Source organism: Egretta garzetta, unplaced genomic scaffold, assembly GCF_000687185.1.
Source record: "Egretta garzetta isolate BGI_Z169 unplaced genomic scaffold, ASM68718v1 scaffold381, whole genome shotgun sequence".
Classification (NCBI taxonomy): domain Eukaryota; kingdom Metazoa; phylum Chordata; class Aves; order Pelecaniformes; family Ardeidae; genus Egretta; species Egretta garzetta.
In genome coordinates this window covers 395493-411159 of record NW_009258483.1, presented here as the reverse complement: position 1 = coordinate 411159, position 15667 = coordinate 395493, and the positions used below count along the sequence as shown (strand labels likewise).

The window sequence follows — 15667 nt, the reverse complement described above, 5'->3', positions numbered from 1 at the left end:
GGACAATGGACAGTGGGCACAAATTGAAATATAAGAAATTCCATTTAGACATGAAAAATAACTTTTTTTACTGTGAGGGTGGGCAAGGACTAGAACAGGTTGCCCTAAGAGGTTGTGGAGTCTCCCACTTCCAAATTACTTGGAACCCAGTTGGACATTGTCCTGAGCGGCCTGCTCTAGTTGACTGCACTTTGGGTAATGGAATTGAACTACACGATCTCCACGGGTCCCTTCTGACCTCGGCTGTTCTGTGAGGCTGTGATGCCAAGTTCCCCTTGAGCATTTACTCAAATGTAAAGATGGTTTCCTGGTAAAGTATGTATGTCCAGGGTTTGTCTCTGACATTCCAAGCAAATCTCAGATGCTTTGTTACCAGTCAGATAAATAATTAATGGCAGTAACAGAAATAAGTGCAGTGGTGTTACTTGACTATGTTAGGAGAGAGTATATCTTTCTTTTTTTTTTTTTTTTGCTATATTACTGACATGTAACTCAGTGTGCTTGTGACACTTTTCTAAACACTGTAAGGTATGAGTAATTCAGGTGGGTTTGCAGATACATTTTGGTTCTGCCTGACTTGTAAATGGGAATACTCTGAGATTGTGTAGGACTGTGGGGTTTTTTTGAGTAATCTTCGAATATCCAGATGTATAATTTGTGCAGTGGGCCAACAGCACAGTCTGGCTTAATGGCACAGTGCCATACCCGTCCATTTTAACACTCTGCTCCAAGTATGGGATCACTCAGTTGACTTCTTTACAATCCCAGTAGCAGCCTAGTCAGGACCTTCTCTGAGTTTGTTAGAATTAATCATTCATCATCTCTTGTCTTCATTTAGTTCTTGTCAAGGCAGTGAACTACTGCTAGTCTCCACTCATGGTGACTGGATAACAGTGTGTGACTGTAGTATAATTTAAACAGCTCTCAGATTTGCAAGGCAAGAGAGGTTTACTTAGACTTTGCCTTATAACTCTTCCCCTTGAGCTTGTTAGAGAAAATTCGTTTTCATTCTCCCAGTTCTTGCTTACTCCATAGCAGGCAATATGGCTCAAGTGGCTTACATTCTTACTGTCTTCATAATGTTAAAGTGGTTCTTCCATAACCAAAATTTATCCTTAGACGTTAACCAGGTTACCAATTAAAGCCATGGGTTTCCCATTATCTTTATACCTTGTTCTTAGTCAGGAAAACATAAAGTATCCAACTCTCATGGCAAGGTTATTAAGGAGAATTTAATTGGCTAGGTGTAAGAATATAGAAAATCATCCATGGCACTTCTTATCAGGAGAACAGTAAAGAACAGTGACTGTTTGTCCATGCCCATTCCAAGTGTGTTAGTTTCCTTTGCAAGTCTTAAGTTAAATGTGCTACCACTGTTCCTTTTTCAAGAAGCGCTTAGACCGTTCTCCTGGTAGAAAGCAGCTTTTAAAGTTTGCTATGCAGATCTATAGATGTAACAGCTCTAACAGGCGTAGTTCTTATTTATAACTCAATAAATTAGTTTTGTTATTTTACTTTATTCGGATGCCTTGGTTTGGTAAGGCAGCACTGCACCTGTAATCTCCACCTCATCTAGAGGAGGAGCTACTGCTTGTTAAACTCTGGGCAATGGAAATGTGCAGAGGTTACTCAAAGGAATAATGAAAGCTACTTACCTCTAAGTAGAGTTCTTAAAGATGACTCCACATTTTTATCTCTTTTTTTCCAAAACGGGTTTGATCAGTTCAGACAGAAACTGAAAACTAAGGCTGGGAATGTAGATAATATGAACCAAAAATTTTTCACGGAAAACAGGTCTTCTCAGAGAAATGTAACACATGTGTGGTAAGGATAGCAAAATAGACATTAATGTATATTCCCCACCTCCAAGGTATTGTCCACATAGTACCTAAATAATTCTCATTAGAAAGACTAGCACTTTGTAACACTAAGTAACGAGTGTTTATTGGAGTAACAACTAGCATGTCTATGAGATGGTTCATGAAACTTAAGCATTTCTAAGAAAATTATGTAAATTCTGTGGCACACATTATGCAGTACTTTTCTGGATTATATGGAAGTGAATGCAACAGCTAAAAACCTACAAGTTGTAAGATGTTTGACAGCAATAACCATTAGTGAGAGTTGAGCAGTCAGGTAAAGCCTACTCAAGTAATATGTGTATTACTGCAGTACTCCAAAACACGTTTAGGATGAGAGAATGGAGTCCATTGTCTTATATGTGGGAACTATATCCGTGGTAAGCAATGACTGAGGAGGCTTTAGGTGTAATGTTGGAGAGGTTAGTGTGATGCCATCATGAAAGGGCATTCATTTCATCCTTGAATCTGTGTATGATACAGTAATGAACAGAATTGGAGAGGTTATTTCATGTCATTAATGAGACAGATGCTGGAATGTTATGCTTAGTTCAGTTCTTCGTATCTTAAATTGTTGGAAAACTAAGTAACACCAAGAAGAAGAGCCATAAAAATTGAGCTTGGAAAAACACATTGTACAATGCAAGAATTTCAAATTGATGTCTTTCCATTTGCTGAAGGGTAAGAGATCATTCTGAGTTAGTTGGTATAGTATTGTAGAGACAATGATTTTAACAGGAACTGACATTTATGCAGAAAACATATGTGAAGAACTATTGCTTAAAATCAAAAACACATTTAAGGAAAAGTGAAACAGAGGTCTAAGTGAAGGCAATTAGCCACTGAGACAACTTCTAAAAGAAGTATATCGTCTGTCCCCTTTGCCTTTGCATCAAAACTGGATTCATTTCTAGGTGGTGTATTCAGGTCTAAAGCAAGCCTAAATTACAGGTCTCTGTGCAATGAAGAGTTGTCATCTGTGCTGGACAGACAATCCTACTAGCTGTTAAAAGATCTTTCTGCTCTTAAGCTCTATGAGTAAATTGTTCACTAAGTCTCCTTTACGTAGTCAGTCTTTAAATGTTAAGAAACGTAGTAAAGGAGGTAGCAAAGGAGGTCATGAGTCTTCTAGTAAACACTACTTTGAATCAGTTCTGTCGGTCCACATTGCATCCCGAAAGCAGTGATCATCTCAAGAGTCTAGTTATGGGTGAGTAGCCTTCATTTCCTTTCACAGAAGGTTCAGTCTGACTGCTCATGGTATACAGTAAGTTTTTTAATTTTTTTTTTTTTTTTCCCCTGAATGTAGCATGTTCAGCACCCAACAGTCAAAGCTGTGCATAGTTCCTGCTGGTAATGGAGGTATTCTCTTTGTAGTTGGAAGAAAAGATTGGAATGCTGCACAAAGAAATATTTGATTAAGTCTCTTTGACAGAAGAAGTTTTTAGAAGACTGTAGCCAACACTGGCATTGAACAATTTAAGTGTTGTGCCACTTCCCTGGGGAAAAAGCAACATACTTCCAATGCATTTTCCATCTCTTCATGAGCAAATCTTTCTCCATATATCCATCTTAATAGGCATCATACTCTGTGTTGTTCTTCTGACCCTGTCAGCTTTCTTTGAGGAATAATGATTTGTTCCTTTTATGTATCTCTTAATATGATAGAAATGTCTTAGAGAAGTCTGAAATCAGAGCTCCTCAAAAGATGCTTTTGCTACTGCAAGTTTAGGTTGGATGTTTGTTAGACATCTATATATTGGGCCAGTGGAACTGTTACAAATTGCTGTCTTTTCCCCTACCTCAGAATAGCATTCCTTTCGAACACCATGGCAAGTAGCTGCTCGTCTCCTTTCGTTGGAAGGCAGCACTGGGTGAGTGCTTCTCATTAGACACCAGAACTTTGGATGGGGTGGGGAAAAAAATCTTTGGAAACATCCTACTTTTCTGCTTCTCCTCACATTATCTCATAGTTGTACCTGTGGCTTCTGGTCAGATGCTTGATAGAGCATTGGGTTTTCTCTAACTTAAAAGTAAATGTCCTTCCAAAAGTTGAATTATTGGTGCTGTTCCACTTGGACTCTTAAGCAGAACTGACAAAAATAGTGACTTTAAAAGTCCCTAAAATGATTCAAGCATCAACAATAAAATAAAATAACCAAGTCTAAATTTTAGCTGTTTGAGAATTACATGTCTTTCCAGGTATGTTCATGCAGCAGTGTGTCATCCATTCAGAAACAGATCTGCTTCAGAACCGTAAAACCAAAATACTTGTGTGAAGACTCAATTGACTATATTACTCAAATGAGGCTCTGTCTTGTCGTGAATGGAATGTTCTACTACAGCCGTATCAATTTTCCACTAGTTTATATTCTTCTCCATTCCTTAGGAGCTATCATTTAAAAAATAGTTAGATCTATTCAGGTGTATATTTAAAAAATGTTCACATGCTAATGAGAGTAGTTTGAACAGGAGCATCTTGGAGCTAGACAGGCTTGAATTTGGGTATTGAGAACTCCTTTCCGCCGTTCAGTGCAGTAGAAGTTTCTGCCTTTCTGTGTGCAGCTTTTGGCTTTTTAGTCTGTTCTGCTTTTGGCAATAACAGGCTTCATCAGGGAAGTAACAAGTTTCAGTTGGAATCTGAACCTTGATGGCTGAAGGACGCTTTCTTAAGTATTTGAGAAGCTTCTTTGCTTTGCTTCTTACTAAAAAAGGCTGTGAGATTTTTCTGTTCTTTAATAAATTCTGTTGTATAACTCCGTCTGCTGCCTCACTTTCTCTATAAAGCCTAAGCTTGCACTAATTCTGTATCTCTAATTGGTGAAGAATCCTGCTATTCCTCTTCCGTTTCCTCCTGCTTTATGTGCTTTGCTGACTGTGCACAAGCTGCTTTGTAAACAGTTTGTAGCATTAAAAAGATCCAACTGTAAATGGCAGCTTAACACTTTAAAGTCCAATTATCAGACCTTCATCAAAAAAAAAAAAAAAATTAAAAGCAAACCTAAAACTTTGCATTGGAAAGCTTGTGTGTGGGAGACTGTGCAGATTCTGGTCTGCTCAGGGTTGTGTCTGCATTGGTTGGCCTTTACTGTATGCCTTATTATTTGTCGCTGTTTACAACTGAAATTAATACCAAATACTGTTTCAGCTACTTAGACATTTCTTGCTTCTTAAATTGCAGTGATGTGTGTTTTTTTCACTTTTAAAACTGAAAGTGTTGTTAAAATGTTACATTATTACTGAAATAGGTCAAGCTGTGGAAATGAATGAATTGTCTTTTAACACAATGTCCATGAAAAATGAAAAGCCATTGCAAATAATTTTTTTTTACCCTCTTATTGGGATTTCTTTTTCCACAAAAACCTTAATTATTCATTGAGTCTATTTCTGCGCATTGGTAGTGTTTTCATCTGGTTTGTTCTTTCTTCTGTGCGTGTTTATGCTCTGTTTACTTTTCTTCAAAACATCCCCTCTGGCTGGAAAGGTGAATTTTCCATGTTAACTTCTAATAAAGGAGGAAAATAGAGGGAACTTCATGTAGCTACAGGTGGGTGCGAAACATTGTATATAGCTCATTGGATTTTAAATTCACACACTTTTGGCAACGAATTATTTAAAAGTACATTGAGAGCCATTTGTATGTTAACTGGAAGGATATGTGCTGATGTTGTCTTGTTTTTTGGCTTTGGTAGATTCCTGCTCGGGTAACTACCAGTGTTCTCCAGTCTGCTGTGCACCGATGAGAATTATGTTGCCATGGAGGGCAGATAATGCATGGCTGATCTCCTATGTTACCAATGGCTTTACTAGCAAAAATACCCCTAAACTAGAGCGGAAACATTACAATTGGAGTTCTCCATGTGACTTAAAAGGCACTTGGAGGAACATGGACAGACTCCAGCAGCTGCCATTACAGGACGCTTTTGCCAGAAACCCAATGACCTTAAGAGAACCCTGTGGTAACAGGGCTGGAAAAGAAAGATGGTTTACAGAGTTGACCGCCTGTTATCGGATGGCCATTTCCGTTTTCCCTCCACAGGCGGCAGACTTTACCCCCTTTTTATTATTCTACTGTAACTATAAATCTTTTACTTGGTTTAAGAAAGTTTTTTGTATCATTTTGCTAAAATTATTGGCTTAATTCTCTGTAAAGAACTCTTGCTTTTGTCTGATCTAAAAATGTAGAATATAAACAAACCTAAACTAAAGACAATGACTTGAAATTTCTTGTTTAAAAAAATTAGTCTGGCAGGGAACATGTAAATGAATCAAAACAATCTGACTTTATTTAAAATGTTTACTTACTTGTATGGTCCCATTCTGACTGAGACGGTTTTCTCATGTAATTTTTAAAACTGTTAGAATTTTACTTTTCTGTTTGCTGTCTTCATTCACTCTTAACATTTAACTTTCCATGTAACACAAAGGAATTTTTAATGGTCATTCTTTTTTATAAAAGAGGAGAACTGAATACCCTGTAGGGGAGTCTAAGTATAGTAAAGAAGGTGATAATGGATTTCTTTTTTTTGTAAAGAATACGAAGGACAAAGTGAAGGAGTTTGGCGTTTGAGGGATTTAGAATTTGAGAGCTTGTACTCTCTCTCTGCTTAGTATGGGTAAATGGATAGTTTCAAACGTTTTTATTGGTAAAATTTTGTTTCCTCCACTCTAAGGCTGGTTAGCTTGGAGGGTATTGCAAGTGGAAAATACATATTGCTCCTGAGTCTTCAGTGAATTTGCACGTTTCATTCAGCATCTGCAAGTTTAAAAATAAACAAATAAATTGATTCAGGCCTTCTGTTTCATGCCAAGACTCAAAAAAGGAATTCTTTAAAAACAAACAAACAAACAAAGAAAAAAACCACCACAAAAAAAAACCCCAAACCACCAAACAACAAAAAAAACCCCAACCTATTCTTGCTGTGAAATACTGAGAATTTTTATAATTCAGGTGCATACCATATTTAATTCTTAACCTGAGTATGCCCAGAATCATTAGCTAGGAACGAATGACTCAACATGCTTAGGTTGCCCAAAAAACTGTTGCAGGTGTTGTTAGCACCTCTTGGTTGTGGAATATGGGAGAGTCTTCATATTGTCTGTTACTGTAAACAGTCTCATAATATAAAAGTAGGTATTCTGTCCTCACAGTACTTGGAACAGTATCAGAAGTACTGTTTATACTAGTATGACTGAAGTAATGGGAAGTTCCATGTTGGAAATGAAAGTATAGAGATTTTGTTTGAACAGTTAAGTATTTTGAGAAATTCTTCCCTGCTTGAAAACGTATTTTTTTTTTTTTAAAGGCCTTGTTGGTCTTCAGAGTTTTATGAAGAGTAATTTTTATTGTTTCAGTGTTTACAAGTTCTGTTTTGCCCCTCTCAAAAGTCCACATATTAGGTATTAGTCACTCTTCTTTGGATGTGTTCAGAACATTAGCTACTTGCTTGTGTGTACTCTGGGTTTGACTGGGGAAACCTGTGTTTGGGGAGAGTATGTGGAAAAGCTTAAAAGTTTGATCCATGGATAAGTTTGCATAAGAGAATTATTTCCTCAGTTACTATAAACTTCAGTATTTTAGGCATGTGCACTACCATTTGAACAGTTTTACACTTCACTGTGCTTTCCTTGTAAATATCTGTGGTTAATAATGTACTGTTAGAGGGATTTACAAAGGCAGCCTCTTTATTCTCACTGTATCTGGAACATTAGATTGCTGTACTATACTTAAAATTTGACTGCAGGCTTCTAGAATTGTACTCACTTGTGGGCAATTTTTGTCCTTCATAATAGTTAAATTCTATCATGCGGAAAATAGTTAGACCGTCTATATAAACCTGTGTATTGGAAACCACTATCTCAGAGCACTTCATTTGTACTACCACTGTATTTGTGTACTTTAACAATTGTGTAAATACATTCATAATAACTTCTATTCTTCTTTGGTGTAACTTACAATGAATCCTTACTCTTTACCTGGTGTAACTTCTTTCTTTTTTTTTTTTTTTTTTTTTTTAAAGGGGTTTCTGTACCTACAAGAAACATTGTCAGCTGCAAACATTTGAAGACATTGTGGTGGTACTAAAACTTTCACTGAAGGATTTTGGTAGTCATGGTCAGAATGCAGCAGTTAGGGTATACAGGAAGAAAGAGAAGGCACTCATTGCTTTGCTCACAGAAAGCGTGTCTTTTGTCTCTTTAAAGGTAAATGCTTCTTGTTTGGATATTGCTTCTTCTCCAGAAGTCTTTTTTACAAACACTTTCTCTTATCGATACAGTGTATTACTTGATAGGAAGTATGGGAAGAGAATTGCTATTGAGACTTGATCAGTTATGGGAGCTAGGATAAAAGCAAGAAAAATATTGAGCTCTACCCACAATGCCTCATGCAATAAAAGTCCTGGCTTTTGCTATGTAATTTTCAAAAGTCTATTCATAATTTGAGGGCAAACGCACCTTCAAGAACCCTCTGTGTTTCTGATTAGCAGGCCTTTAAAAGTTGGAAGGATTATTTAATTGATCCTCACAGTTTTCATTTAGAACTGGCTATGTGGGTTTTATGTGAAAAATACCGCCTGTGCTACTGTTTTACATAATCTTGATGGTTAGAGAGTCCCTGAATTCTTTGTGGTGCAAGTACCTTGACAACAATTGAAAACAAATCCTATGCTTTGAGAGAGAGATTAAGTAAAAGCATTTAAGAAGTGCATATATTCCATGTTAACTTCATGAAAGTACTCAAAAACTCCAGAGGCATCTCATCCTTCATTCTCCAGTGGGGAAAAATATTAGAAGCACAACTATTTGTTGTCTTCATTTCCCCACATTCCAGACCTCTGAGTGGTAGCTCCTCCACAAAATCTGTCAAAGGCAACACTTTGAGAAATTTAATTTCCTGACAAGAATCTTTACAATGAATTTACAGATTAGTAAGTAGGTCATTGGCTAGAGCATACATGTTCATTTCAAGAGTACTTATTTTCTCTTTGTAAAAGAATGAAATAAAAAGGTATTTATTTTGTTCTTTAACTTTTGCTTTACAAGAGCAGCACTTCATGTAGACAAAATGCGAAGTGAAAACAAACCACTCTGCTGTTTTTTTAATAGTGCTGAGCCATCTGGTCAGAAATCTAGATTTAATCCAGTTGTGAGGAAGTGTAATCCACCATGAACTTAATCCTACAGCAAGGTAGCTTCTAAAATTCACTGGGTGAGACAGGTTAATAATAAGAAGGTTTTACCATTAAAGAATGCAGTACTTCATTATTAAAAACAGTACACTTCCCTCTGGTTCATTCAGGTGACAATTACTGGCATTACATGTATATGTCTAGATTTAAGTGATTGTATGAACCAGAATTGTATGGACTGTTGGCATCGTTCAGTAGTGTGTACCAGGAGAGTGCTCAGAGGCCTCATCTCCAGTAAGAATCTGTTTCACAGCAAAATCCTACTAACTTTATCAGCAAATATTTGCACAAGAGTAACACTTGATGACTTTTTCTCAGACATTGTTGGTTTTTTCCTGTTTAGTCTTATTAAGGCCAGTATGCTTTGGTTCTTTTGACAAAACCATTGGATGCTGTAGGCAGAGGGACAACAGAAAATTAGATGAGATCTGTATATACACGATCTACAAAAATAAGCAGTCTACAAAAAAAAATTTTTTTTAAGATAGTGTTCTTTGTTAATGTCATTTTGGGAAAATTTTTGATTCAAAAGGCATAGATAAGATCTAGGTCTGAGAAATATAAGCATAATGGGCAAATAGGAATGTGGACAAAGGGGAAATTGCGTATATCATCCTAAAGCATTAAGACCCAGTCTACTGTGTCTTTGTTGTGACCAATCCAGGATACTTGGGGCAGGGTGGGATGTGGAACAAACCAGGAATTCATTTGGTACATTATGCACTAGGAAGAAAATGTCTAGTACTTATCTCAAAACCAGACAAAATGTTTAGTTACAGCCCTCAGCTTGGTTCAGAGCTGCAGGCATTACAGGCACAAAGGCAATGTAGAGCTTCTGGTATTTGTCATAATCCTTAAGGAAAGGCTAAACCAACAATTCACAGTATTTTGAGGTGATGTGCAGATTTTTTTTCTTCAAAGATGCCAAACAGCAAATGTTCCTCTGCTCTCACTGCTAAGAAATTGTATTTTAAGTTTGTCTGACATTGTCAACCACCGGATTTTATGCCACATTTTTCAACAAGACTGAAAAGTCTTTTGCTATTTAAGAATTTTAAATACTAAAATCTGGATACACTTCTTCATTGGATTCAGAGTTTTCCAGTGAAAGGCTTTAAACTGCTGAAACAGTAGTAGATGGAAGAGACAGAAGAGCAAGAGCTATCCTCATTTCTTACTGCTCTAAGGCATTAATCTAGGGATAGTGAGGAAAGTTGACGGCTGGAATGTTGCTGAGATGATGAAGCAGGTATTGAGATCAGTCAAGGAACAAACAGCATATAACTAGTGGTAAGGAGCTTTTTACTCTGTCTGCCCCTAACTTTCCATGTTTTCTCAGACAAATGAAGGAATGCTGATCTCGCAGACTGCATCACTAGCAAGATACTTTTAAGAGCCCTGACTTTTGCAGTAGATGCACCTTTTTCCTACTGGCTCTATTCCAGAAGCATTGATAAGGCTGCTAAAGTAATATATTCCAAAGCCGTTACCTCTCATACACAGTGCCTCCGCTATTGTCAAAGTTGTTTACTCTTAAAATATTGGTGGGTCACCTTCCTTCAGCAGGTCCAGCAGCAGTGAACAGCAGCTGTGCAATTCCGGTCACGTCCATTTTCCTCCACAGCGAATGGCCTGAGTCCTTTCTTTCAGACTCAAAGAGTACCAAGAGGCAAAGATACACCCTTTGGTTTTCTGTCACAAGGATGTGCTGACTGCATGCTAACGCATTCTGTCATTTCAGTCCACCCGATAACATTCATTCCCATAGCAGCTTAGGGCCTGATACAGCTGGCAGGGCAGCAAGGTATTTGATTATACCTTAAGACTTAGCAATTTAACTAAACTAGCATAAAAAGGGTAATGATGTTTATTCAAACATGGGGTTTTATGTAAACTAGACCTACAATCTTTGCAGTGTAAATATACAGAGAAACTTTTGAAGCTGAGCTTAGATAGATTTTTCCAAAATTTCTCAGCAGAGATACTTAGAATTAGGCACAAATTGGTGTGAGCTTTCTAGATGGCTTCTAGATAGCAAAATGTAGCTCTTGTTACATTGAAGAGACTGTAATTTTGATTCACTTGGGTGTAGCCTCAAGATTTTACCTTCAGGAGCCAATCTTATCTTGGGTACGACAGGATCCAAAAAACTCCACAATAAATGTATTCTTAAGCTACATTTTCTTAGGAGGTTTCAGTTCTAAAGGGCATCACTTGACGATAAAGATAGCTTGCTGGCAGGTCAGTATTCAAAATATTTAGAGCTTTATAAGTCAGCAGTTCATAAAACTTGACCTTCAAACAAAACCTGGAGCACTCTTCAGAGGAAGAAAGTAGTTTCTACATAGAGCACCACAAAATTAATAGCTATTTTAAACTAGTTGATTGCTTTAAGATAGTCTTCAGGATCATTTACAGCAGGAGCCCATTTCCATTTTGGAATTGGCCAAACTATGAGTCATGGCAAAAGCAGTCCCCTTGCCCACGTTAAATTCTAGCTGCCTGTCAGCTTGGCGTCACCTCTTACTTTCTTCTCTATAAGCACTCTGCTTCTGTGTAGCTATTGAGCATGTACAAGTGAAGCCAAATTTCCAGATCTGGGTGTTAAAATTATTTTTTCTAAGCTTATTTTCTCACACAGTTTTTGACAACCAAATAAATATTTATTCACTACATTTGCAACAGCTTACTAGAAAAGCATAAAAAAAAGTATAAATGTACACGTTACATTAAAGTGCATTAACAAGAAACAAAAATAATAATCCTAAAGGCAAGTGTGGCAGAGACACAGACACACACGTTGGTACTTACCCCTCTAGCCTGTAAGAGTTTGCGTTCTCCTGCGAGCCCTCTGTTTATGATTGCCTACCAAACTGAAGCTTTTCTTTGGGACGTCACAAAGGTGCACACATGCGTGTATTTGGGATTTTCATTTTGAAGTTTGATTGCTTGGTTAGGGGAATGTTTTCATTTCTTTTTAGAGAATGATTTTACATTGTCTAACACGTATTTGTTCGGATGGTATTTAATATGAACAAGCACAAGATCTGTCCAGTCCTTCACACCATACCTTCATGCCGTCTCAAGTCTCAACTGTAGGGAACTAGCTGCTTTAGCAGCAGGTACTGCTAAAGACTTGCTGTAATGTATTTAAGGACCAGAGAAAAAGAAAATCTAGAGATTGTGATTTTAAACAGATAGCTGCATCACTTTTAAGATTTTTAGTTCTGCTGAGATCTTCTAGGCTTCAAATAGCTACAAGATATTTATTTAGAAAATTCTAAAAAGCAAGCTTATCTTTGTATAGGAGGAAGAAGAAAACAGTTTTAACTCTGCATTGCTCATTGTCTAGTAAACAGGCAACCTGTGTCTGTTCTACTCTACTGGGTATTTTGCATGTTTGATATATAGAGATTGATACATACATATATAAATATATATATGCACAGACATATACACCTCTTCATATATTCTGTGTGTGTTACAGGCGTTTATACGCACACACTCTCCTTGCGTTAGGAAATTAAGGGCCAAAGATCCTTTACATGATCAAACATACAGTATTTTAACCATAAATCCTATAGTGCACTATTTATAGAATGTACAAAGATCTAAAAAGCTTTAAAAATTATGCTAGCCTGCACAATGAAAGACCATTCATTGGTTTCCGAGAAATAATCTATGAAAACTATTTTTCAATTATTTTGTAGTATTATACTTGCATTTTTTTACACTTGCAGTTTTTGATTGTTTCCCTCACAGACTTCTTAGTTTCATGAACTATGTGTCTAAAGAAATTACATTTGTTCTAATACTGTATGATGCAAGAGAAAATTATAATGTTGCCTTTGGGATGCTTGGCAATTCAGTTGTATAATTACCTGCCTTCCCCCCTTTCTTCCCTTTTCTTTTTTCAAGTCATAAAATTGTAACCAGGTGAAGGTTGAACCAAAATTGATCCAGGTAGATGTTGCATGGAACTGTTACACTTGTGTCCCTGGGCAGTTAACTGTCTCTTCAAACAATGCCTTATGACTCCAACCGTGCATGTCCTCAAAATACATGAAAGAGCGCATCTCGCCAACTGCTCTTAAGGGGATCTTGGTGGTGTTGAGGTTAAAGTACTGTAGCAAAATACCTGGAGGGGTTTAAAAGCAATTCTTTGTGAATTTTAAATAAGCAGAGTTAAATTAATAAGGAACCAGGCTAGTCTTTCCAAGAGAAAGGCTTCCAATACAATCCTCTCCTGTATGTTAACAGTTCCTAGCTGGTGTTTGAAGACAGCACTGGGAACCTAATGACTGCTTGGTTTTTGGTTGGTGGGTTTTTTTGGGGGTTTTTTTTTTGATATCTCAGGGTAGGAAGGAGGGAGATCTATAAAGCACGAGCTCAATGTAAAGGCCTTTATGGCCGTAGGAGCAGTTGGGTACATGCCTGAGCATACTGGCCCACAGTTGTCCAGGCTAGGGATCTGGCATGCATGGAGGTTTCCTTCCCATCAGTACAGCCAATCTCTTTCCAATGAAATGAAGGCAGCTGAATGGAAAGAGGGCTGGAGGGCTAGCACACACCTGATGTCATCCCTGAATGGGACAGAATGGAAGCAGGGAGCTTAACTGGCTTCAGAAGTACTCTTAAGCCTGCCAGTTTTGATGTTGCCGAGAGCTCTGGATTAGGAGTTTCTCATCTCTGTGTTGATGCTGCTTGTAAATAATGAAAACGGTATAAGATTTTATAGCCTGTGTGAAACTGCTTAGCAAATTAAATTCCAACCCTTATTTCTCACAGTTGGTAAGAGTCCTGTGATTTGACCTCTCTCATGCAGTAAGCATCTCCTGCTCTCACAAATACTGCAATCTGGGTGGGTCTGTGCTGAAAATAGCACAAGAGCGCTGGCAGTCCTACTCGGAGTAGTTCGTCTTTTGAGTCGAGGAACAGAACTTGCACAGGCCAATGAGGCATTTTCTGTGAACACTAGATTTACTTTAGAAATTACTTATAGTGTCTTGTTGAAATGTGTTTCCCTTGTCCCTCTTCTGCCTCAATTACATAAAATTGTAACGTAACGCTTCTTGTTTCCAGCTTAACCATAAAGGTATTACATATGGCAAATGAAAGATGGTCTGGAAAGTCAGTATGATAAGCCCAAATTTTCAAGATGTTGCAGTCTAGACAATTTGAAGAGTGTCTGGAACGTTAAAATTGTGCCAAAACCTGAGGTCAAAGGAATAACCATTTAGTTCTGTGATAACAGTATAGCATTATCTAGAAAAGGAATCTGGTGATCAAAACACACAGTAAGACAAAAATGGCTATTTGGAGAATCTGAATTCACCTTTGGGAAGGTTTCTAATTTTTGCTTTTTGAAACAGAACAAGGAACTCAAATCTGAAAGCTGTAGCAGGCCTTCATGTATCATCTGAAGCAGCCTCCAGTGCTGTCATAAACTGATCTGGGGATTCCATTTTCCTTTTGCCCGTTCATATGGTGGCCTTCTGGAGTTGGCAGTATTGTGTGCCAAGTACAGATTTTAGTCTTCAGCAAACTGGAGGTACGTTTGGCGACTAAGGTCTTATATCTAGGACGTGCCAGTACAATTCCTGCCACTACATTAATAAAAGGTTTTAAAGTAATGCACTATATGTAATATAAAAATAAAGTTTATTCAGTGCAGCATCCATTTCTTTTTATAAAACCACTTGAAGAAAGGGTATGATCCTAACTTTTCAATTTCTGTGCAAGGTTGTCCTAACAATGCAAAACCATTTTGAGGAAACTGCCAGAATGGAAGCTGGTATCTGAGATGAGAGTTCCAGCTAGGGAATGGTTCGTGGGTTTGGCACTTTGTTGGGTTTACTATATGTGTCTGTTAAAATGGCCGAATATGCAACAGCTAATGATGTTATTTTTAAAAGGGATACAGGGGTTTAAGGGATTAGGGTCTTTTAGTTTTCAAGTTATTAAGCGGAACAATTTGGGCACCTGAAAGCCAATACTCCTTTGCTACCAACAAGAAAACTGCATCTGTTGCAGTCAGTCTCTTTTGAAGATTGTTACTGCAGTCACAAAGCCTAGAGAGCTTTTTATAAACATCTGAAAGGTGGTTTGTGGTAGCATAACTTTGTATAAAAGATTACATTTCTTGAAGAGGGTGTTGGGGGGGGGGGGAATGTATAGAATGCCTTCCTTTTACCTTCCTTTTCTATTCAGTGTCCTCACAATGAATCTTTTCCCTTTACACATTTCTTCAAATGTGCTGTCACTGCCTGATCTATTTTTTCTCCTTCCCCCATACTAATGTCAAGATATAAAGACTGGCCAGAAACTCCCCATTCTGTTTGTGCCATGAGTAGCAGAGCTGACCCCATTTTTGATTGGTTCTTACGCACTGCTGTCATAAATACGATCAACAGTTCTATTACGTTTCCTCAACCAGCAAGAACGGCACCTTGAACTTCCATAGATTAAGCAAAAGGATAGGGAAGTGGGGTAAATGAGAAAACAACCAACCAAAAAAATGTTAAGACCTTCCTCTGCTGCTAACATAAAGATGGCTAGCATGTTTCAAAATAGTCCAGTCCCTTCCCTGAGGCTACCCAATCTAATTTACAGGTCATC

General features: G+C 37.6%; 1 protein-coding gene across 12 annotated transcripts in view; it reads left to right on the top strand.

The window, feature by feature from the left end:
- The window catches only part of CSNK1D (casein kinase 1 delta), a 29530-nt gene that overhangs the window by 8448 nt on the left and 5415 nt on the right, over nucleotides 1-15667 (top strand). For 2 of the 12 annotated variants that reach the window (XM_009644258.2, XM_035899972.1), the window contains exon 8: nucleotides 5552-7829. In XM_009644258.2, coding sequence (XP_009642553.1) covers nucleotides 5552-5602 — 51 coding nt within the window. In that variant the 3' untranslated portion in view covers nucleotides 5603-7829. The other 10 variants (XM_035899940.1, XM_035899991.1, XM_035899965.1 and 7 more) reach the window with 10 other exon arrangements.